The 23,465-nt window shown below is 43.5% G+C and overlaps 1 protein-coding gene across 1 annotated transcript in view; it reads left to right on the top strand.

Annotated features, from left to right (window-relative positions):
- Window positions 1–23,465, top strand: part of CPQ (carboxypeptidase Q) — a 240,020-nt gene that overhangs the window by 47,840 nt on the left and 168,715 nt on the right. The window contains exon 3 of the mRNA XM_067536932.1: window positions 3,294–3,501. Coding sequence (XP_067393033.1) covers window positions 3,294–3,501 — 208 coding nt within the window. The remainder of the gene's footprint in view (window positions 1–3,293; window positions 3,502–23,465) is intronic.

Below are 23,465 nucleotides of genomic sequence, written 5' to 3' on the forward strand. Positions count from 1 at the left end.
AATGCGGGTATGTCTACGTGACAGTCCCTGTCTTCCCTTGCTGTTTAGGTATGTACTGTGTTACTGTAACACTCACCATGTCTTACGTGGGTGCTTCAGCCTCATGCAGGGTAAGCATGTCTCATTTCTCAGCCCCTCCGTTCCATCTATTCTCTTTTCTGGGCCAGTCTCTGAAAATGCCACTCACTTTTGTTCACCCCCATGTAGTTTTTAATTTATCTGTCCTCTATAGTGTGAGCAGTCCAGCTCCCTCATCATGTAGGTGGTCTGAGCTTATCCACAGTGCAGCTGGCAGCTGACTTCTGTTTCAGGCAATGGTAGGAATAAGAAATGGACTAAAGAATGTCTTTATAAACTAGCCAAGAAAAATAGCGCTGAGGCTCTAAGATTTTGGGGATGAGGGATGTTTATTAACAAAGAATGCAAAGTTTCAGTAAGGTATAATATGAGGCAGTGCCCCTTTTTTCTTGGCAGCAATCCAAACTTGGTCCTCTTTGGTTTATCCTCTTTGAGATGAACTGCTTGGCCTTTGGTCTGATTGTTACCTTCATAGCTGAAACTCTATTGCTTCTTTTAAATGAAATGCTCCTATTTATCTCTTTAATCGATGTGACTGATAGGTTATAGAATGTGATCTAAATCTGCTAATTAGAACTTGAATTAGTCAGAATCTATGCAGGAGTGAAATTGGATTCCACTCTGGATGAGTACTGTAATTGATATTTTATGTATATCATGCTGCCATTAAGTTAAACATGCAAAGAGAACCTTTGTTTTATTTTGTCTAAGGCTAAATAAAGCAAACCTGTTTGGGAACAATCAGAAGTGGAAGTATTAGGCTAGAGAATTAAGTTTGTAGTTCTGCATTCTCTTTCTTAGGAATAAAAAATTAATACCACACAGTAAAAAGCTTCTCCATGCCTAGCTTCTGTGAGGCTCCATAAAGGTAATTCTGCATGAATTTATTTGAGGAGTTATAGGTTGCTGTAGATAGCAAGTACCTTTCTTAAAAAGAAAATCAGAGATGGTGTTTTGTTCATTAACGCCGTAAGGCAGTGCCAAGAACAGTTACTTGCTTTCCTTGATGAGCAATCACTAGTACATTGCATGTCATTCTAATGCTTGGTATGGCACCTAAGTGGAGCATTGGGGTGAATTAGACGGTGTCATTTTCTCTCATCTGTTACAAAAGCTAATATGAAGTGCGGATTGCAGTACCAGCCTGATGTGACCTTGATTTTTCTAGTGGAAAATGAATTTTTGCAGATACCTAGCTTTATTTCTAGTGGTGCAGTTCCAGACTCCAGAATGATCCTGTCATTGGGACATTCCTTAGGTGTACAGTTAAACCCGTTGTTCATTAGAGCAGCTGGAGCCTATCAGTACACTTCACCTAAAGCCAACAATAACTTCAGTAAAATTTGAAGGTAATATTTTGGTTTGGCTCGCTGTCGCCCTTTCTGCAAAGCTGGGAGTCTGAACAGCTATCCAATTAAAATTTCCACACATTTCACACGAGAGTAGTTCTGCAGCTAAAACTCCTCATAGGTTTTTTTCCTATGTCAATAGTTGCTTGCTGCCCTCTGACAACCGTGCATTTTAAGAAACAGACTTTTCTTTGGTGTGAAACATTTTTTTTAATGTGTGGAAGGCAATTTATACTGTTTTGATTAAAAAAACTCATAAAATGAGAATTTAACTTGGTTACGTTGATGCTGAGAGAGAGAGAGGGAGATCCTAATAATGACTCCCATCTGATAACAGCATTAAGAATTCTTTAGCATATGCAATTAATTTAAAAGCTTTTCCAAGTAACATTTTAATAATGTTTTATAGTGAGCTGTTTAAGACTTTCAAGGATACCCAGCTTCTTTTTAATTTTGCAGTAGCTTGTGGAACAAACCAAGCTGGCCAAGCATTTGTTATTACTTTCAGTTTTTACTAACATGTTTTGTGACTTCTCGGTGAAATATACAGCACTAAAAATCCAGGCATCGATGCTACTTCTATATTTATCAGCTAAGTCTGGCGCTTCTTATTAAACAGTTTCCACTTATTGCTGTAACCAATCCACAGGATTGGCTCTTAAGCATTGTGGTAATTTTGTGAATGATTTCTCAAAAGCTATGAAATACAGTTAGGCTTGGTAGAATTCAATTTTTTTAAATAATTTTGACTATCAGTGTTTATTTTTAACCATTTTTTTAAAACTTTGATCTTTATTTTCCTTTCCAATTTGGAAATGATGCAAGGGTCAGACATTTATTTAATGGTTGAGATTCAAAAAATTAAACCATTATAAACACTGTTATAAACACTAATTGTCAATATCGCTTGTCAAAATATACAAAGTAAATATCCTTAAATCAAGAAATCATACCTGTTCTTACTATTCAATCATTAGTCCATTTGTAATGAAAATTCAGATGTCTAATCACTGGACTTGGCTGAGTTTTCAAACAGCATTTTTCTTTCTTTGCTTAGTTGCAAATATCGATTATTATCCATGGAAGTATTTTGTCATGGGTTTGGATGTGTACAGTGAAATTGACATTTACTGACATTTACTGATAAAAATCTAATTCTTTCAAGCCTAAGGGTAGTCTCCAAATGAATGTTCTGAGACGTGGGAAACTTTCTATGGTATGGGAGAAACTGCTTACTTTTAAATGCCTTTGTTTCCTCAGACAAAGCAACAGCATTATAGTAAATTCAAAATGCTTACAAAATATTTCATTTGAAAAATATGGAACATTATCCTCCATGATGCAATTAACTTGTACTGTAAATTAAGTATGGGAAGTGTTTTTGATTTGAAACATACTTCAAGGGCTTTTACTGTCAGATTGCTTGTCTCCAAGAACTGTAAACATTCTCATTAACCACTTGTGAAAACTTGGTTCATGAAATGCGTCAATTTCGAATTGTATCATTCGGAAATGATGTATTTTCATGTGTGTGATATCGGTCTAAGTTGTTTACCAAAATATCAAAAAAAAGTGGTTTTTTCACATCTCCTCTCGCCTTCAGGTTATATTTTAGCATCATTATTTTTTAACATTTTAACAACAGCTGATAGTACACTGTTAAGGACATGTTATACATATTGAATAACGTTCTCCGAGGAAGTACTTTGCATGCAATCTTTTCCAGTAAAAGGTTTTCATGTTTGACCTCCTCTACATGATTTGTGTTATGCACTCTGTACAGGACATGCATTTTTGTATGCCCAAAGTGGCTTGAGGCTGGTGATAGAATAACACATCTAAAACTACTGTGATGTTTACTTCCAGGAATTACTGCTGAAGTCCTAGTGGTCACCTCTTTTGATGAACTGCACAAAAGAGCTCAAGACGCCAAGGGGAAGATTGTTGTTTACAACCAGCCTTACATCAGTTATGAAGAAACTGTGAAATACAGATCACTGGGAGCAGTGGAAGCTGGTAAAGTTGGAGCGGTGGCATCCCTTATCAGATCCATTACTTCCTTTTCTATTAATAGGTACGAAAGTGTTACTTACTGTGTGCGTGACAATTCGGGGAATCTGACAGGGTACCACTTATGAATTCTGATTTGAGATTATCAACTCAGTACATATCAATGTCTGGGTGCAAACTCTGTTTTGTTTGTAAGGCTTGTCTTTGCCTTCTCAGCTGTCTTTGTTTCTCCATATTGAGCTGAAACCCACAATGTGGTAGCAGGAGAAATTCTTGTACCTGACACAAGGCTAATAAAAGAGGGTTATTAAACTTTGATTGTCCATTCAAGTAGACAAAGATATGGCTGCGGCCTAGGGCAAGCCAACTTTTCAAGTCTGAACTTCGGGGGAGGAGCAGGGAGTGGGCACTGAGCTGCTGATCACCTGGTGTGGGACTTTGATCACCTAATAAGCCTGATTGTGGCCTCACCTGCCAGAGGGAACAGAAGGTTATAAAAGAAAGGGTCTCTCACATGCTATGTTAGAGGAAGCATGGGCAAGAGAGCAAAAGGACATGGACTGCAGGGGTCAGAGAGTGGGAGAGAGGCTCCATGATTCAGAGGAGAAGCCATGAACTGCAGGAGGGTGTGATTCTAGACGCCCGAGTCCTCAGAGGGACTCAGTCCTCAGAGGGACTATCTATTTTGTATAGATCTGTATATTTCTTGTACTACCTAAGTAAAGGGTAATTTGCTTTAGAATTCTATGCAAAGTCTGTGTATGTGTCTGTCTGCTTCATCTGTTGTGTGCTCCTGAAGAGTTAGACTGTGAACCTGGAGCACATAGATGGAGTTCTGAGAGATGGTGTGCTTAAGCTACTGGAGAGTCTGGGGGAGCCAGCACTACTCAGAGGGTCTAGGCAGTTGGACCACAGGGTCTCAGCCCTTAGAAAGGGTAAGTACTAGGCAGAGGATCTGCTCCCTGACCATGTGCCTAGAGACCCCAATCTCAGAGACAGTGCTTGGACTCTCTTCTTCAGACTCAGTAGGCTTATGGCACAGGGGGCCCAGTGAGGTGGGCTTGGTGAGTGTCAAGCCAGCAGAGGGAGGTCTACAGTGGGAGTGGGCATGGGTGTGTGTGTGTCTGAGAGAGATATACTGTGACTCACGTTTCATTTTTTACTTTACATGGTTTTGCAGGCAAGCACTTTGTTCTGTAATGTGTTATGTTGTCCAGTTTCAAGTGGGTGTTTGGTTTGGAAACAATTTGTTCCAAGCACTGCCCTCAGTGCTTTTTCATTCTTTCAAAATGTTTTCATCATTGTCACCACTCCAGATCTTGTGTGATTGCTTATAAGAGTTTTTCACGTCCCTGATGTACCATAAATATTCCTATATCAACCAATATAAAATACTTCTCTGGTGGCAATATAAGGCAAATTGTCAGTGGTTTTAAGAATACATAAATCTGTATATTTAAGGAGAATAAAGGCACATTGCTTTGCTATTCATGGGCATTCACATAGCCCTAAAGTGACATCAGACGGATGAAGTAAATGTTCACCTTTAATGTAATTATTTTGGTCTCCTATAAATAGGGTTTATAATCCTCAATCTGACTAAATTTTTTTAAACAGCTGGAAGGATAAAAACCATGATTTAAAAAAAAACCAAACAATTTGTAATTTTAAAAAGTATATGTACATGTTGGAAGAACTTTACTTTTTGAAATTGCTAAAGGTGGTGTTTTGTACTTGTTTCTTTAATTAGTTTCCTAATTGTTAGTAGAATTTCAGAGTTTAGCTGGAGATTTTTTTCTACACAGGTTCACACTTAAAATGCCTATCTCTGCTGAGAAAGACAAGTCCAGGGCTTCATTAACACCTTAGCTTGAGAACGGTGAGACAGATGAAACCTTGGCAGCATGGAAACTTCAAAGACTATTATATTGAGATGTGCCAGACATTATGGGCACACAGGAAATTCATGGACTTTTGTATCAATAAGTGTAATATGTACCTTTGTTTTCCTGGCTCTCTGAGTGGGTTCCCTATGGAATCACTAGGCAGAGGAGGTTGGGAACGGGAGGGAGGTAATTATTGCAAATTCCCAGTGCCAGTTATGTAGATACCCGACCTTTGAAGCTCTGGCCCCTGGGACAGTGGCATAGATTGGTTTTACCTAGTTCAGAAGGCCTGGGAGAAAAAGGTCTCAAGAACTGTATATAAAGGGCCAGCCTGACCTGGCTAAGTGCAGTCTCACTCTGGAACAAAGAACTGACATACTTGTGTTCAGAAATATCAGGATCCCATGAGGGTGATGGATAACACCTGGTAAGTTTAGCTTGAGTGTCAACTGTTTATTGTTTAAGGGTTTTCTCTGTAATGGTTTTCTTCTAAATAAAGACTCTGTTTTATGAAGGCTGAGTGGTCACTGGTAAACCCTGTCTTATCATATATGTTAGTTCTGGGATAGCGGCACCTTTAACCCATTCATGGCTTCCTGGAGGGCACCCAGCCTCAGGTCTCTAGACTTCACTTTTCTCAGCGTCGGCACTTGTGTTTCTCTTCCTCCAGATTGGGGATTTAGGCTGCAATTTCTTTCTGTAACCCATTGTGAGCTGCTTATAGTGTTGGAGTTTAGTTCAGTGATTGCTGTCTTCCTATCTCCTGGGGACACTGACAGATTCAAAGTGTTGGGTATGTGCATAACCAGCATTGGGATTTGCAGTAATTATGCTCCAACAATGCCAGATTCCACAGTAAACCCACCCAGTGACCCAGAACACAACGATACACACACCACTTATTGATTCAATAGTCTCTGACTATCATAGGTGTCTGTAGTGTATGGCAAATCTCAATATAATAGTCTTTGAAGTTTTCATACTTCCAAGGTGTCTCATCTGTCACAAGCAACATAAACTGATAAGCCAATAGCCTGTGTTATATTCGGAACTAACATCACCTTCAAATATACTCTGTTTCTATAAATGAAGAAAACTGAATGTTTAACCCGGCTATACTCCTCCTCAGGGTTTTGCAGTTTGAAGTCAATTGGACTTGTGCTCCCAAGCCACTTAAGTGCTTTTGAAAATCCCACTCGGTGGTGCCTAAATACAGATTTGGAATTTAATTTCGTGCTTGAAAATGTTCACCTGTGTTTTTAAAATAAAACCACCTTATTTAAACTTTCAGTACGTTAGTGGTCTATCTAGGCGTCACGTTGGATAGAGCTCTCACATATCGTGACCTTCTTACAAAGACAGTGACTAAGGTCAAAACATGTAACAACATTCTCAGAAAACTGGCCAGAATGACATGGGGTGCCAGTGCCCAAATGTTAATGCCCTTCAGATGTGGCACTATGTTATTCAGTGACAACGTGCTGCGCTTCAGTCTGGGCTTGCTTGTCTTGCACAAAGATGTTTGACACACAATTAAATTCCACCAGGTGTATTATTTCAGGCACACTTAAATCTACCCCTTTACCATGGTTACTGGTTCTCCGCAATAGTGCTCTGCCCAGGGTTCGCAGAGAGGAAAGTGTAGCAAAGCTCATAATGAAACTGCATGATACGCCACATCTGCTGTTATTTAAAGACTACTTCTTCTTCTTCTTCGAGATGTGTTGCTCATGTCCATTCCATTGTAGGTGTGTGACGCCTCTGTGCACGGTTACCAGAACTTTTTTCCCTTTAGCAGCACCCATAGGGCTGACTCCGGCGCCCGCTGGAGCCCCGCACACATGCAACAGTATATGAGGCACTGCGAGCCCTACGCCCCTTCAGTTCCTTCTTTCCACCTGTGACAGTTGCTGGAACTGCTTCAGCTTGCATTGCAAGTGCTCAGTCCCTTTTGTTCTTCTTAATCGTGTGTTGTTTGTCTTAGTTAGGTAGATTAGATCTTAAGTGTTGTTAATAGTGGTAGTCAGTCACTCAGGATAGTCCCGGCTGGGACTTTGCTGGGAATGGGACATGCCTCAGTCACCGGGCTTCAAATTGTGTGCCTCCTATAGGAAGGCCTTTCTGCTGAGTGACTCCCATGATAGTTTCCTAAAGTGCCTGGAGGAAGCTCATCGTAAGGACAAATGCAGGATTTGTAAGGCTTTCAGACTTCAGACTCAAAAGGACGGAGAAATCCGTTTGAAAGCCTTACTGGTGGAGGCAGCACTCAGACTGGCCTCTGAACCAACTCGCTCTACTTCTGTACCGAGCATGGCATCAGTGCAGAGTACGCCGTCGGCACCAGCCCCGCCCCAGCACCAGACGTCTTCATCGCTGTCAAGGAAGAAGCAGCGTAAGCAGAGCACAGAGTGGGGACGCTCCCCTGCACCGTCCAAGAAAGTGGAGTCGAGTACAGGGCTGCACCGAAGCCAGGCAGCAGAGACTCATTGGATCGTATGTCTCCAATCAGAGAGCCACCCCTGACTCTGGAGAGTGAGAGGGCATCTTTATACCTGACGGCACTGTCAACACTGGAGGTGTTTCAGGCGGCGAGGACCTTGTTGGCCTTGCCCACGCCACCCCCACCCCAGTCTCCACCCAGAGAGAAGGGGCCACTGTTGCAGGGAAGCCCATTTTGGGACTCCCTGGTTGGCTCAGAAAGATCCTCGACAGCCTGGTCACCCCGGGTGGAAGGGTTGATGTGGTGCTGCTCCCCCAGAGGTTGCTCCAGGTCGCGGTCGCCAGAGCACCCTGCATCGGTGGGACACGGAGTGAGGTCTCCCTCCTGGCACTGGTCATGATCCCCAGCACCGGGCGAGGTTCGTCCCAGGAGGTGGCATCTGTCAGGGTCACCTGCAGGAGACCACTCCCCAGAAGGAAGTCGGCACCACTCCCGGGCATTGAGGAGTTCACCTGCACTGGTGAGGTGCAGAACCCGGTCGCTGGAGCCTGACTGGGCACTGAGAGGGAAGCGCCATAAGCCATCGGTGCCCAGGAGCTGCTCTGGGTGTTCTAGTTCCCAGTCAGAGCATGGTTCCCCATGTCAGCATTGGTCGCGGCACCAGCACCAGGTCTCGTCGTCGTCACGATTGATGCCACCAAGGGGCTGTTTTCCAGCGCTCCAGAGCACCCGCAGATTGGGTCATCGCTCCCCCAATATTCGGCACCGTACAACGGAAGCCTCCGAGGCAGCCCCACCAGGGTCGTCGGACAGTGAGTCGGTGTCCCCTCAAGAGGACAGCCACCAGGTGAGTTGGCGCACCAGCATAAGATGCTGGAGCACCCTTCAGCGCAGGCGGCCCCAGGATGGCCTCAAAGGTGGTGGCCACCCCAATTGCTGTGTTGGGGTCCCTGCGGGTTTCCTGTCGGGCCAGTTCTGCAGTCCTTCAGGTTGTCTGGGGTGCAGTCCGCACCGCAGACGCTGGAGAAGGGCCATTGTTTGGCCTCTGATGACAAGTCGGACCCCCAGGAAGGGACGTTGGTCAGGGGCCCCTTGTCAACGGAAAGGGAGGCCACCACCCACTGCGCCCTTCCAGTCCTCCTCCTCCTTCCCCAAAGGAGGCAGTCACCCAGGGACACTCAGCGCCCCTGGATGATTTCAGGGCACATCAGGAGCTTCTAAAGAGGGTGGCTTGCAAGTTGGGGTTAGAGGTGGAGGAGCTGAGGGAGGCATTGGACAGCCTCTTTAATGTCCTAGCTGCGGCTGCCCCAGCCTGGGTTGCCCTCCCCGTGCATGTAGGGGTGTTGAAAATAGTAAAGGCCCTGGGACAGACCCCTTCATCAGTGGCTCCAACCTATACACGGACTGAGAAAAAATATTATGTCCTGGCCAAAGGTTTTGAGTACCTTTTCACCCACCTCTCTCCTGGTACCCTGGTGGTGGATGAGGCCAACCAACGGCACAGGCAGGGACAGCCCGGCTCCAGGCCAAGAAATAAAGACAACAAGAAGTTGGATCTGTTCGGGAGAAATGTTTATTCGGTGGCAAGCCTGCAGTTTTGAATGGCCAATCAGCAGGCTCTCCTGGGCAGGTACAGCTTCAGTCTCTGGGACTCATTAAAGCGCTTTGTGGATGCTCCGCCCCAGGACCAGGTGCTGGACTTTTGCACCATCCTGAAGGAGGGTATCACAGTGGCCAGGGCAGTGCTGCAGGCATCTTTGGATGCAGCAGACTCAGTGGGTAGAGCCATGGCCTCCACCATCTGCATGCACAGGTGCTCATGGCTGCAGTCCTCGGAGCGGTCCAAGGAGGTCCAACAGTTCATCCAGGACCTCCCCTTTGATGGGTTGGCCTTGTTCTCGGACCAGACGGATGCGAAGTTGCATGGTCTGAAAGACTTGAGGGCCACACTCCGCTCTTTGGGTCGTTATATGCCCCAGACCTCTAGATGCCAGTTCTGTCCCCAGGGCCAGCAACAGCAGAGGTACCAGCCGCAGCAGTTCAATCCACCACATAGTTGTCTGCCCTCAGGGTGCCCATTGTGGATAAGTTTACTGGATGAGGGATTTACAGTAGAGGATGTGTGGCAAGCTTTGTGGTCTGGAGAGAAAGTGACAAATAATTATCTTGTCTCAGGCCCCACTCAACGTCAATCTGGGTTTGATTTCTAGTGAAGGCAATGGAGCCTTCCGAACCAATTTTGTACTGGACGTGGAATTTGTGCTGTAGTGAAATTCAGGTGGCACTATGTCAATGTGGGCAGCCACAAACTATGACACACATTGTTGAGGACTGCAAAATGACTCAACTTCCTGGAGGTCTTTATGCCTTGAACATCACGGATAAGAACATTGTGATTTGGCTTGACCGGATTGCATGTGCCAAATAATAGTACATTAAGAAACTTTTCATTGGTAATATAGAAATAGTTTTGTTCTGAAGTGAAAAGGATTTTGGGCGCCAAGAGACATTTACATGTGCTGTCCTTTACTGCTCCTTTGTGATGTATAAAGATGGAAACATAAGGTTTATTTTTTTTATATATTATATGTTTAAAAATGATGCTTTGAAGCAGTCACCATAAATTAATAGTAGTTGTAGGAGGTCAACTTATACTGTCTTCAGCATGAAAGAAAACAAGAGGAAAGGAACACCCTTTCACTTCCGTGTCACTGTGTAAGCACACCACAATCCTGCCTATCACATAGGCCTGTAACCTGGGGTCATCTTCAACTCCTATTGCTGTTGCCCCACATTCAGGAAATGTCCATACCTTGCCAGTTCTTCCCACAAAAACTTTCTCTGATCAATTGTTTTCTCTGTCTGTGCAACTAAAACTCAGATCCAAACCTCCCCTTCAGTCTGGATCAGTGTTGGCTTTTTGTCGTCACTTAGTAGACCTCTGCATACAAAATACACCCACTAAGGTGATCTTAGCTCACCAGTCTGACTGCATCACCCTTCTTTCTTCTCTGCTGCATCAAGGTCAAATTTCTTGTAATTACATTCAAGGCCCTAAAATATTCTGCATCCCTCTATATACTCTCTCTTGTCTGATGCTGAGTCCTCCCATCCTCTCATTTCCATCTCTGTTAACACTGTAAAACAATAAATATTTTTTAAAGAAGTTTAAATAGCCTAGTGAGAGAAGGTCATTATGTGCCTGATATAAACCAGACATATTTCCATTTCCTTCATCATTCAACAGTTTGATCATCGGCTTTTCTTTGTCTCTTAGAATAATCATTGTGTTTTTTTTTTTTTTTTTTTTTTTTTTGTTTGTTTTTTTAACTAATCTGATAAATCGCTTGTATTTTGTTTGCAGTGTTTGTCCTACCAATGTTGGTCTCAGGATATTGGTGAGAGAAGGAGGATGAGGTTATATGTTTTATTGGATCAACTTCTGTTTGTCAAAGAGAAAAGCTTCTGACCTACACAGAGGGGATAGTTTGAAAGCTTCTTTCTTTCACCAACAGAAGTTGGTCCAATAAAAGATATTACCTCACCCACCTTGTCTCTAGTATTTTGTTAGAATGTAAGAAAGCTAATACATGTATAAATCAATGTGACATCACTTGCATAAAGCAAGAATTATTCCAGTAACTTTATTATGAAATACTTCTTATTTCAAAAGAAAAAAAAGCTGTGATAGATCTTAACAGAGGTTATAAAGATGCGAGAGAATAATTAATAATTAAACTAACATGAAATGCACGTAAATTGCTGTGACAATAAGAAGGTTCCAGTGACTACTAGGTTAGCAGCTGTGATGACCAACAAAGATACTACTATACTAGAACTGAAAAAGCAAACGTCTTCAATATCTACCTTCATTAAATTTTATTCCATGTGGAAGCAACTATGTATCCATTGGAGTGCTTTTTTCAGGTTGATGGAGAAGGCAAAAATATATTGATTTAGCATATCATCACTACTTTCTGGAATTATGTCATGTCTATTTTATTTAATGTTCTCATTAGATTTGTGAGGAATTTGATTATTGTCCAGTTTCTTTAAATGTATTTGAATTTATCAAACATTTATCCACAAAGTATGATTTTTTTTAAATAATCACATTATCCATGATGTTCCAGTGATATATGTGGGATGGCAAGCTATGAGTGCCAGAGCACAGTAGTGTTAATATACACCATTGTATGGTATCCTTATATAGCAATTGGGTTATTCATTAATGATCTGGAGGATGGGGTAGATTGCACTCTCAGCAAGTTTGCAGATAACACTAAGCTAGGGAGAGTGGTAGATACCTGGAAGGTAGGGATAGGATACTGAAGGACCTAAACAAACTGGAGGATTGGGCCAAAAGAAATCTAATGAGGTTCAACAAGGACAAGTGCAGAGTCTTGCATTTAGGACGGAAGAATCCCATGCACAGCTACAGACTGGGGACCGACGAGCTAGGCAGCAGTTCTGCAGAAAAAGACCTGGGGGTAACAGTGGATAAGAAACTGGATATGAGTCAGCAGTGTGCCCTAGTTGCGAAGAAGGCTAATAGCATATTGGGCTGCATTAGTAGGAGCATTGCCAGCAGATTGCGGGAAGTGATCATTCCCCTCTATTCGGCATTGGTGAGGCCACATTTGGAGTATTGTGTCCAGTTTTGGACCCCCCACTACAGGAAGGATGTGGGGAAGTTGGAGAGAGTCCAGCGGAGGGCAACAAAAATGATTATGGGGCTGGAGCACAAGACTTATGAGGAGAGGCTGAGGGAACTAGGCTTGTTTAGTCTGCAGAAGAGAAAAATGAGGGGGGATTTGATAGCAGCCTTTCATAGAATCATAGAATATTAGAGTTGGAAGGGACCTCAGGAGGTCATCTAGTCCAACCCCCTGCTCAAAGCAGGACTAACCTCAGCTATATCATCCCAACCAGGGCTTTGTCAAACCTCAGCTTAAAAACCTCTAAAGATGGAGATTCCACCACCTCCCTAGGTAACCTATTCCAGTGCTTCACCACCCTCCTAGTAAAAAACTTTTTCCTAATGTCCAACCTAGACCTCCCGCCCTGCAACTTGAGACCGTTGCTCCTTGTTCTGTCATCTACCACCACCGAGAACAGCCTAGCCCCATCCTCCCTGGAACCCCCTTTCAGGTAGTTAAAGGCCGCTATCAAATCCCCCCTCACTCTTCTCTTTTGCAGACTAAACAAGCCCAGTTCCCTCAGCCTCTTCTCATAAGTACTGTGCTCCAGCCCCCTAATCATTTTTGTTGCCCTCCGCTGCACTCTCTCCAACTTGTCCACATCCTTTTTGTAGTGGGGGGCCCAAAACTGGACACAATATTCTAAATGCGGCCTCACCAATGCCGAATAGAGGGGAATAATCACTTTCCGTGACCTGCTGGCAATGCCCCTCCTAATGCAGCACAATATGCCATTAGCCTTCTTGACAACCAGGGCACACTGCTGACTCATATCCAGCTTTTTATCCACCGTTACCCCCAGGTCCCTTTCTGCAGAGCTGCTGCCCAGTTCGTTGGTCCCCAGTCTATAGCTGTGCATGGGATTCTTCCTTCCTAAGTGGAGGACTCTGCACTTATCTTTGTTGAACCTCATTAGGTTTAAACTACCTGAAAGGGGGTTCCAGGGAGAATGGAGCTAGGCTGTTCTCAGTGGTGGCAGATGAAAGAACAAGGAGCAATGGTCTCAAGTTGCAATGAGGGAGGTCTAGGTTGGACATTAGGAAAAAGTCTTCCACTAGGAGGCTGGTGAAGCACTGGAATGGGTTACCTAGGGAGGTGGTAGAATTTCCATCTTAGAGGTTTTTAAACTGTGGCTTGACAAAACCCTCGCTGGGATTATTTAGCTGAGGTTAGTTGTGCTTTGAGCAGGGGGTTGGACTAGATGACCTCCTGAGGTCCCTTCCAACTCTATGATTCTATGAATGTACAGTGTCCAATTGTGGTATTTGGTGAGAGACTTCCATGTTGAATTTGTTCAGGCTATGAAAGAGAGAGAGAGATGTGTGTCACCATTTACAGGTGCAGTTTCCCTCATCCCCCTCTGTGGTACACTCCAGGAATTCCCAGTCAAGTCTCAGGTCTCCAGCGGTCATCTGTCTGTGGGCAAGGACCCTTGTCCAACTCCACTCTGATTGTTTTAAGGATGCCCAGCTCCCTGACATCCACTGTGCTATCTCCAGCAAACCAGTCTACCTAAAGCCAGCTCTTGTGCATTGCTCTTTCCCTGAGAGCTATAACCGGTATATTGCCTGCAGTTACAAGTGATTGCACAGCTCTTTCTAAGCAAGCACATTTATTCTTAAGGTGAAAGCAGTACAGAGAAAACAAATAAACAATAAAAGTTGCTACACACATGCTAAAAGCTTACCAGAGGTCACCCAGAGTCTTATGGAAGCCCAAAGTCTTTTCAACCCTTCTGCAAGAGTTGGGGCTTTTCTTGAACAGATGTCCTGTCAGTTTGCTGTGTCTGAAAGAAGGTCTTGAGTCAGTTTAAACTCAGGCTGTTTATACAAAAAGCTCTTTCTTTGACTGTTGGTCTCTGGAAAAATCTCATTTGAACCATTACATATAAAACTTCTTTTGAGTTGCTTACAGTGTGAGTGATTTGCATTATATGCCACCCACCCCGTTTTTAGTTCCTGGAGGAGCTGTGGCAAACCAGCCCTGGTAGTCGCATATAATTTTTGGCCCACAGTGGTACATAAACCATTCATAAAACTTAATACAATATTTCCCCCCCCAAAGATATTGCATGTGGTTGCAGTATTTGTCACAATATGTATGGAACCGTTTACTGTCTGGGAGGTAGATCTTGCTAAAGACGAGCTCAAAACCTAGTAATACACCAAACCACAGTTTTAGAGGGCATCACAACAGTCATGATGAAACACTTGCAGGGCAAGCAATTTGAGGCATACAGAGTAAAGGTGACAGGTACATTTAGACTTTAAGCATAACAATTTGAAAAGCTCAATCCATCATTGATGAGCTTGCTTCCTGAAAAAGCTTTGTAGAGTAAAATCCACAGATGGCTGGATGACCAAGAGCCTGACAGCTGAGCTGAATTCTGAATATGTCGGCCCAGGCCTCCATCCTGCACCCAGGTAGAGCCTCATTGACTTGGTAGGGCTCTGAGAAGGAGTCTGCTTACGTGAAGCTAATTTCACAAATGGAGCTTTATTTGAAGTTGGACTCAGGGATTTGACTACTCAGATTATAGAGTTATTAAATACCTTCCACAAGGGGCTTCCTTGAAGAGATACCTGAAATTTATGAAAGTGGGAGGAGTTTGTTCCAGTTTACAACATTGGCTTCTTTTTGGCTGAACTGTACCCAAAGAACACAGTACACTTAGCTGTTCATTGGATTCATAACTAATTTATCCAAAGAGGTCTCATTCTGCACAGTCTATCACACTGATACAGGAAGTATTCAGACCTGCCATTTCTGATACTGCCAGAAAAAATGCTCAAGGAATGCCAAGGCTAGCAGATATGTCCTCCGCACCCATGCTTCTGACATTATAGTTACTGAAAGCTTTTTCACAAAGATTGGGCAGGTAAGACAGAAGTGCATTCATGATTTTTTTTATTATAGCAGCTGTCCATAGAGAAACTGATTAGCGCAAGCCAGAAGATGGCTAGACATTCCTCTGCTGGAGTCCTTGAGCTCCATGCCCTACACAAAGCGCCAAACGTGGCTGTAGCTCTGCTAATTCAAGATACTCTCACAAGGTGAAACTCTGTTTAAAATGCTTCCTTGAAAATAAACTGTGTTGATGAGTTAAATACATACTCTGTCTCCATCACAGTGGAATCTTTGAGACTATGGTGATAACTAAAATCATATTACAAAATACATTTTAAGCAGAACGTATTGTTAAAACTTACGTAAACCGTTAACTAATAGAGAGAGTAATTTGACTTAATGTTTTACTGCAAATTACTTTTTTTTTTTTTTTTTTTAAACAATAGCAAAACAAATGTTACATTTTCAAAGGTATCTTATCTGATTGCTCCAAAGAGTATTGGAAGCTAATGTTGTTCAGTTGAACAGCAAAATAATAGGGGAAACATCCCATCCCTAATTTTGGTATACCAGGGAGGGGTTCATTTGAAAGCTATTGCTTACATTTCTGTGCACCATGCAGAAAAGCATTATAGCAGGCAATGAAAATGTAGCAGAAAGTTTGGAAATGAGGAGCAGGGGTGGAGATGGAAGGTGACAAAGCTGGATTGTTGCTTTGAGTACTGACATCACAATTGTTTCAGAATTAAATGTAAAAAGACTAAACAGATGTCAAATACACACTTGTTTGGAGGTATTAAATCCTCCATCTAGAGGAATTTTGATGTCATTCTCAGAAAAGATTTCAAAAATAGATGCTGCAAGGAAGCATTGGAATGTGAAAAGGAATGATTCTGTCCTTTCTGTTCTTTCCCCATTTACCTTCAGTGCTATTTTTTTTTTTTTTAAATCTGTTTTCCTGTTTCAGGATAGGTGGTTTGGACCTAGTCTGTCATTCCTGCCACTTCTGATGCCTGAATCTGCTACCCTTCTCTGTGACTGACAAGAGTTAGTGTGCTAGACAAGATGCATTTTCTGTCTCCATCTCCTCTTCCTGTTTTTACTCTTACCCGCCTGTTCCACCTTTCCTTGTCTGTCCTCCTGAGTGCTGTGCTGAATGAGCTTTTTTGGACACATTGCCTCTTGTCAATCAGTGTCAGGACCATTGTCTGTTCAAGTTGCATTGCTTTTTCTTACTGATTAATGGGAAATGCTACGTCAGTGATGGGAGCAGCACATTAGGGGGGCTAGTGGCTACAAGAAAAAGCCAGTTACAGATTTCTCCTCAGTATTGAAAGGGAAGGTCTGCACTTATGTGACTTGTACAATGCCATGCTAATCTCGTGACCTTTGTGAGCTGGAACATTTACATCTTGGCCCAGGATATTAATATATGAATGGAATTATGGCCGCATTTCAAAATCATCCTGAAATCTGTTAGCCCATGTACAAAAGCTACTTGCCTGCTTTTCTCGTGATGATATAAATCAGTGGTTCCCAACCTGTGACGCAGGGGCCAAAAGTGGCCCGCGGAGGTTTTCAGAGTGGCCCGCTGCTCCTTTCCCGCTGACTGCAGAAGGGAGCTGCTGCCTAAGGACCCAGGTGGAGCGTGTTGCCGCAGGACTAAAAGACCGGTGCAGCCTCCTTGCTGCAGCCAAGGGGATGGGAAATCAGCGCTCCCCTCTCCCTGGCTGTAGCAGGAAGCACGGCAAAGCTCTCTGCCTGGGTCCCTAGGCACTGGGGTTCCTGCTGGAGCCAGGAAGAGAGGAGCACCGATCTCCTGTCCCCCTGGCTGCAGAAGGGAGCCACTGCCTAGGGACACAAGTGGAGCACCCAAGGCTACAGGACATGTGCGTTTTCCCTTCTGCATCTGTTTGCAAACCAGGAAGGGGAGGAGCCACTGAGCCTGGAACGTAACTGATTACTTGGGACAACTAATGAAAACAGGAAGGGGCGTGAGGGTCACAGGTTTAAACAAAGGGAGCCAGAAGGGGACACTGAGCAGAGAACTCCAGACAGCGCCCACTGCTCCCGGAAGGTGTCAAGGGAGCCAGTGGACACTGCCCAGAGGAACTCCGCCCAGATGCATGAATACACAAGGGAACGGAAGTAGGCCTCACAGTCGCAGAGCACCCCCCCGGCCAACCTCCTCTCCCTGGTCTTGTAGATGGCCAGTTTGGCCAGGGCAAAGAGGAGGTGGATGAGGAGGTCCCGTGACTTCGTGGGGCCATGGATGGGGTGTGCATAAAGGAACAGGTGCGGCGAGAAGTGCAGCCAGAACCTCAGCAGGAGGTTCTGGAGGAGCCGGAAAAGGGGCTGCAACCTGGCGCACTCAAGACAGACGTGCGTCAGGGTCTCCCTCACGCCGCAGTAGGGGCAGGTATCGGGGTGAGGGGTGAACCACGCCAAGTACACGCCCATGCTCACGGCTCCATGAAGGAGCCGCCAACTGACGTCCCTGGCAGGCCGTGGGGTCAAGTTGGAATACAGACTGGCCCACCGGGGGTCCTCGCCCTCTACAAGTGGTAACAGGTCCCGTCACTTCGTGTCAGCCAGAGGGACAGGAGAGCCTCCGTGGTGAACTCCTTCCATCTGGCTGCACAGTGGGAGTGGGAGGGGGACTGCTGGCAGAAACTGGTGGCCTTTCAGGGTAGTAAAAATTATATCTGTGGCCCTCGAGCCAAAAAGGTTGGGAACCACTGATATAAATAGTGACAAGGTTTTATTTGTCCCAGATGAGTAGAGAGGAGTAAAAATTCACAATGCTGAATTATGTCTTTCATGTAAGCTCATTGAGCTAGAGGCTGTCATTTCTTTTATGCTTGTTCAGTGCCTAGAACATAGTAGGGCTGGGTATGGCTTTTAAGTGATATGCAATATTAACGTAGAATAATAATCATGGGTTTAAAATCTACTACTCTGTAGTAGAGCAATATTTTAAGATTACTTAAGGCTCATTATTAAAGAATAGCAAGAGAAAGAGAGAATCATTAAAATCACAATGTGGAGTTAAATCAACCTTTTATTTTTCCAGTTTTTCTTCCTCTGCAGCACCTCACCTCTTCCTTGGTCCAGGCGGGGCAAATAGTTACTAGATCGCTGTTGTCAGAGCAGGACTCGTAGTCCTTGAAGATTTTCCACTGAGCGGGGATCACAAGGGCTGGTTGGGCTTTTCAGAGGGTAGGGGAGAAGGACTTGTCACTGTGTTACTTTTAGCAGTGGATGCATGTGGGTGTTTTGGGGAGACAGTTAATGGGTCACCTGGGCAGGAAACGGTGGCTACTGTTGCCGCTGGTAGGTTCCCCAGGCCCTTCTTGGACAAGCTGGCAGTTAGTTACTTGGTTTGTACTACCATACTGCATGGTAGTTCTGTCTATACAGTAGGGATCCATAGGTTATCTCCACACTGATTCATCAAGGCCAAGTCGTGATCCCAATGACATGAAAGGGAATTTTGTAACTTGCTTCTGATGGGGCTTAGACTTGACCTTAGCAGCAAGTTGCTGCAATGGGTGGAGAACTTTGTTTATGAAACATTGAGTCTCTTTTCAACAATCAGCCTTTCTGCCAGTAGCAACTTACATCACCAAATTGTCAACACTTCAGAAGACTTCTAATGTGGATACCCTGAGCCAACAATAACACAAATATTGGAAAAAATAAACCTCTCTGTGTACACAAATATTGACTTACATCAATAAACAGTATTCTGAGTATTTGGCTTTTTGGAGAGACCAAATGTTGACTTGTTTCTAAAACTTATATTTTCTCAAGGTTTGTAGATTACTATAAATTAGAATATTATCTGGGTAAGCTACATCTCTAAGCAGTTGCAATGTTTCAGTAATATTTATGCTGCTTGATAAAAAAGATCAAGCACAAAGGTGAAAGAAAAATCCTTCTGTATTGCAGGAACAAGAGATTTACACTATATGGTATCATAACTTTATTTAATGACCCCATTTGTGGGCATTTAATGGGGGGACAAAGCTGAGTTCCTTTCAGACATTAAAAATGGAAAGGTCTATATAATGGCTAAATGCTAAGAACCTAATGAATCTTCTAAAAATATTTAACATAGCATGAAAGCAATGCAAAGTCTTGTGCTACAGCAGTTAAGCAAGCAAGCTGGTAACATGCATAGCAGGGCCACACTAGCAAGTTCAGAGCAGTCCAGGTACTGTATTTTCACCAGCCCACAACTTCTTGATATGAACAGCTGGGTTCCTCTAAGTCTTATCCTGTCTGAATTTGGCACCCCGTTGTTATTCCCAAGCAGGAACTACTTTCATTAGCTGGCCATTCTCCTCCCAAGACTAGAAGAAGCATAGGCAGTACCTTGGCTGCAGAGGTAGGAAATCTACTATAAACTCTGTATACCCAAAACAGAGGGGTGTGTGTGTGTAAAATGCACAAATGGTGCTGGTAGATTTTAGGTTTATGGTAAAATGTTTATGGGTCATTCAATTGCGTATCAAACATTCCGTCTTTGGCATTTAATGTTATTAGATGAAAGCAAGTTAACTTTATTTTATCTCTGTTGCTTTCTCTCTTCTTTTTCCCCTTTCTGTTCCTTCACTCCATTTTAGTTTCTGTTGTTTTTTTCTGTGCCAATGTGGTATGATGTAAAACCTTTGGTCTAATTATTTGCCTTACTCTCTTGCTTTCCCTGTACCGTTCTCTTCTTCCTTCCTGAATTGTTTTCATTCTCTTTCTCCCTCTCTTTCCACATCCCCAATCTCTCCCCCAATTCCCATTTTTTTTCGGTGCACACACTGATGCCCTGCCCCTGCTGCCATGTACAAACACTGGTGTTATCCACCAGCTCCCTTAAAAAACCTACATGTGCAGCATAATACTTTACTCATGTGTTGTTATGTCCTCTATAGAAGTCACAGTATTGCCAACTTCAAGAAATCAAAAATCATGAGTTTAACCCTCCAAAATCAGGAGATTGACACAAAAATCATGAGATTTTCAAACAAGCTTTTACCTATGTTTTTAGGTCAGTCTCTTGATCTCTCCCCTGCCCATCCCCAAGGTGAGTGTGTGTGTGTGTGTGTGTGTGTGTGTGTGTGTGTGTGTGTGTGTGTGTGTGTGTGTGTGTGTGTGTGTGTGTGTGTGTGTGTGTGTGTGTGTGTGTGTGTGTGTGTGTGTGTGTGTGTGTGTGTGTGTGTGTGTGTGTGTGTGTGTGTGTGTGTGTGTGTGTGTGTGTGTGTGTGTGTGTGTGTGTGTGTGTGTGTGTGTGTGTGTGTGTGTGTGTGTGTGTGTGTGTGTGTGTGTGTGTGTGTGTGTGTGTGTGTGTGTGTGTGTGTGTGTGTGTGTGTGTGTGTGTGTGTGTGTGTGTGTGTGTGTGTGTGTGTGTGTGTGTGTGTGTGTGTGTGTGTGTGTGTGTGTGTGTGTGTGTGTGTGTGTGTGTGTGTGTGTGTGTGTGTGTGTGTGTGTGTGTGTGTGTGTGTGTGTGTGTGTGTGTGTGTGTGTGTGTGTGTGTGTGTGTGTGTGTGTGTGTGTGTGTGTGTGTGTGTGTGTGTGTGTGTGTGTGTGTGTGTGTGTGTGTGTGTGTGTGTGTGTGTGTGTGTGTGTGTGTGTGTGTGTGTGTGTGTGTGTGTGTGTGTGTGTGTGTGTGTGTGTGTGTGTGTGTGTGTGTGTGTGTGTGTGTGTGTGTGTGTGTGTGTGTGTGTGTGTGTGTGTGTGTGTGTGTGTGGTGTGTGTGTGTGTGTGTGTGTGTGTGTGTGTGTGTGTGTGTGTGTGTGTGTGTGTGTGTGTGTGTGTGTGTGTGTGTGTGTGTGTGTGTGTGTGTGTGTGTGTGTGTGTGTGTGTGTGTGTGTGTGTGTGTGTGTGTGTGTGTGTGTGTGTGTGTGTGTGTGTGTGTGTGTGTGTGTGTGTGTGTGTGTGTGTGTGTGTGTGTGTGTGTGTGTGTGTGTGTGTGTGTGTGTGTGTGTGTGTGTGTGTGTGTGTGTGTGTGTGTGTGTGTGTGTGTGTGTGTGTGTGTGTGTGTGTGTGTGTGTGCATGTGACAGTTAGTGTTGCCATTCTCCCACGTGTACAGGATAAGGTGATTTTTGACCCCTGCTGCAGACGCGCTCAACCTCACATCTACCTGTGTCCTGCCGAGCAATTAATCCTGTCCTCAGTCCCCCATCAGTTCTGTCCCACCCAACCCCCCTCAATTCAGCTCCCCCTCAGTTCAGTCCTCTAACCTCCATTATCCACCACCACCCCATCAGTTCAACCCAATGTTCGCTCTCAGTTTGCTCTCCCAGCACTGACCCCATCAGTTCAGCCATACAGCACCATCATACAGCCCCTCCCCTCCCCCATCAGCCCAGGGCAGATTGACAGATTACAGTAGATGACCCTTGCAGTCCCTTCTAACACTATGGTTCTATGATTCTATGATAGCAGGAGGTCCGGCAAATGGGGGCTGGCTCACAATGGGAGCCCCAGCCAACATGGCGATTGCTAAGTAAAATTAATCCTGATTTATGATCTGGGGATAGAACTCTGAAATGTCAGGATGGCTGGAAAGAAATCCTGACATTAGAGAGTTCTGTCACCAGATCGTGAGTCAGGATTAATTTTACTTGGAAATCGGGTCTCTCACGATTCATTAATGTGAGTTGGCATGTCTGCAGATAGAGGCTCAATTTCACAGGTCCACTTCTTAGCAGATGAAGGGATTTCAGTAAAGCTTGACAGCTAAAATGTAGGTTTCAATTCCAGTAGGAAGGCAGCCAGCCAAAATATAGGCTCTCTACCTGCTAAGGAGAGAGAAACTTAAATGGATCATTGTTGCATGAGAGCAAGTGAATTTACTTTCCTTTATCTTATTCCTGTAGTGTACATAAAACCAAACATGTTTATTGAAATCCTGTAGATAGAAATGGCTTATCTAAATAGGGCTTCTTCTTTTTTTAATCCAATACAAGCATTTAAGTGGCACCTTAATGCATCTATTGTATAAGGAAAACGTATTGAGTGTTTAACACTTTCCAAAATGAGATACAAGTTTAAAGATATTTGTGGCATTAAATATTTATTTGGGTATAAAGTTATACTTTTTTCTTCTTTCATTTAGTATAGTGCATCTAATCCATTCACCTTGCTTCTTCTCTTTGCCTTACTTTTGTCATTCCAATGCTAGGGATTTTGATACATGTAGTTGTTGCTATTGCTGACTCTAACCAGAGTTCTAGAAATCCAGTTACATCTGGCAACTCTGAAAATAAAACTTGCTTATATAGTGTGATACTCTTATGTTTTAATTTTTATTTACATAGAGGACCTGCTGTGGTGCTCACTAGCATAGTATGTGTGCCTTTCAGTGACTAATTCCATTAGCTTTGTAAACTAAAATGTGGGTGTCATGTTTGCATTGTGTGAAGTGGTACATACTTAAGTAAGGAGAAGACAAAGGAGATCCTGGCCAAGATAAAAGACAGTTTGGAGTAGATTACCTAGGGAGAAAAGGAGGCACAATTAACCTGATTCTTCACCGCCTTGCACCTTGTGCAGACATTTACAGTTCTGTAACGTTGGTGAAAAAATGCTACCATTCTGGTTTGGTAGCACTTTACATCCATTTTGCACAGGTGCAAATGACTACATATTATAGCGAGTGATCATGAGAATTAAAACCAGGAATTCTGAATTTCTGTTCCTGGCTTTGCAACTGAGTCATTGTGGGGTCTGAGGTAAGTCACTTATTTAACCTGTCAATTTTCCTGTTAGTAAAATTGGAAAATACTTAAGCATGTTATAAGGATTAATTTGTATTTGTGCTGGGTTTGAAGAGGTAAACGGGTTGTTGTTAAAAAGTCAAACTTACCAAATGTCACTATGTGGGAATATCTGAGATTCTGCAATTATTTCTCTCTATTTAAAATAGAAAATAATCATGCAATCAGATATCACTGCATGTATGCTGTCCGTATATGGTACCTTTCAACAGTAACAGTAGTAAGTGCTGAATATAATTATTATTGGTGCTTGTGACGGATTGGTGTGCATTCATATATGTCTTGGTTTGCATACTCCATTTTATTTTGTGAACATCATTTGGATTGTAAATTGCACTGTGCCTTCATTTTTGCCTTTTAACCTCCATATTGGACTGG

The sequence above is a fragment of the Emydura macquarii genome, unplaced genomic scaffold, assembly GCF_026122565.2.
Source record: "Emydura macquarii macquarii isolate MOO-44397 ecotype Brisbane River unplaced genomic scaffold, CSIRO-AGI_Emac_v2 contig_383, whole genome shotgun sequence".
NCBI lineage: Eukaryota > Metazoa > Chordata > Testudines > Chelidae > Emydura > Emydura macquarii.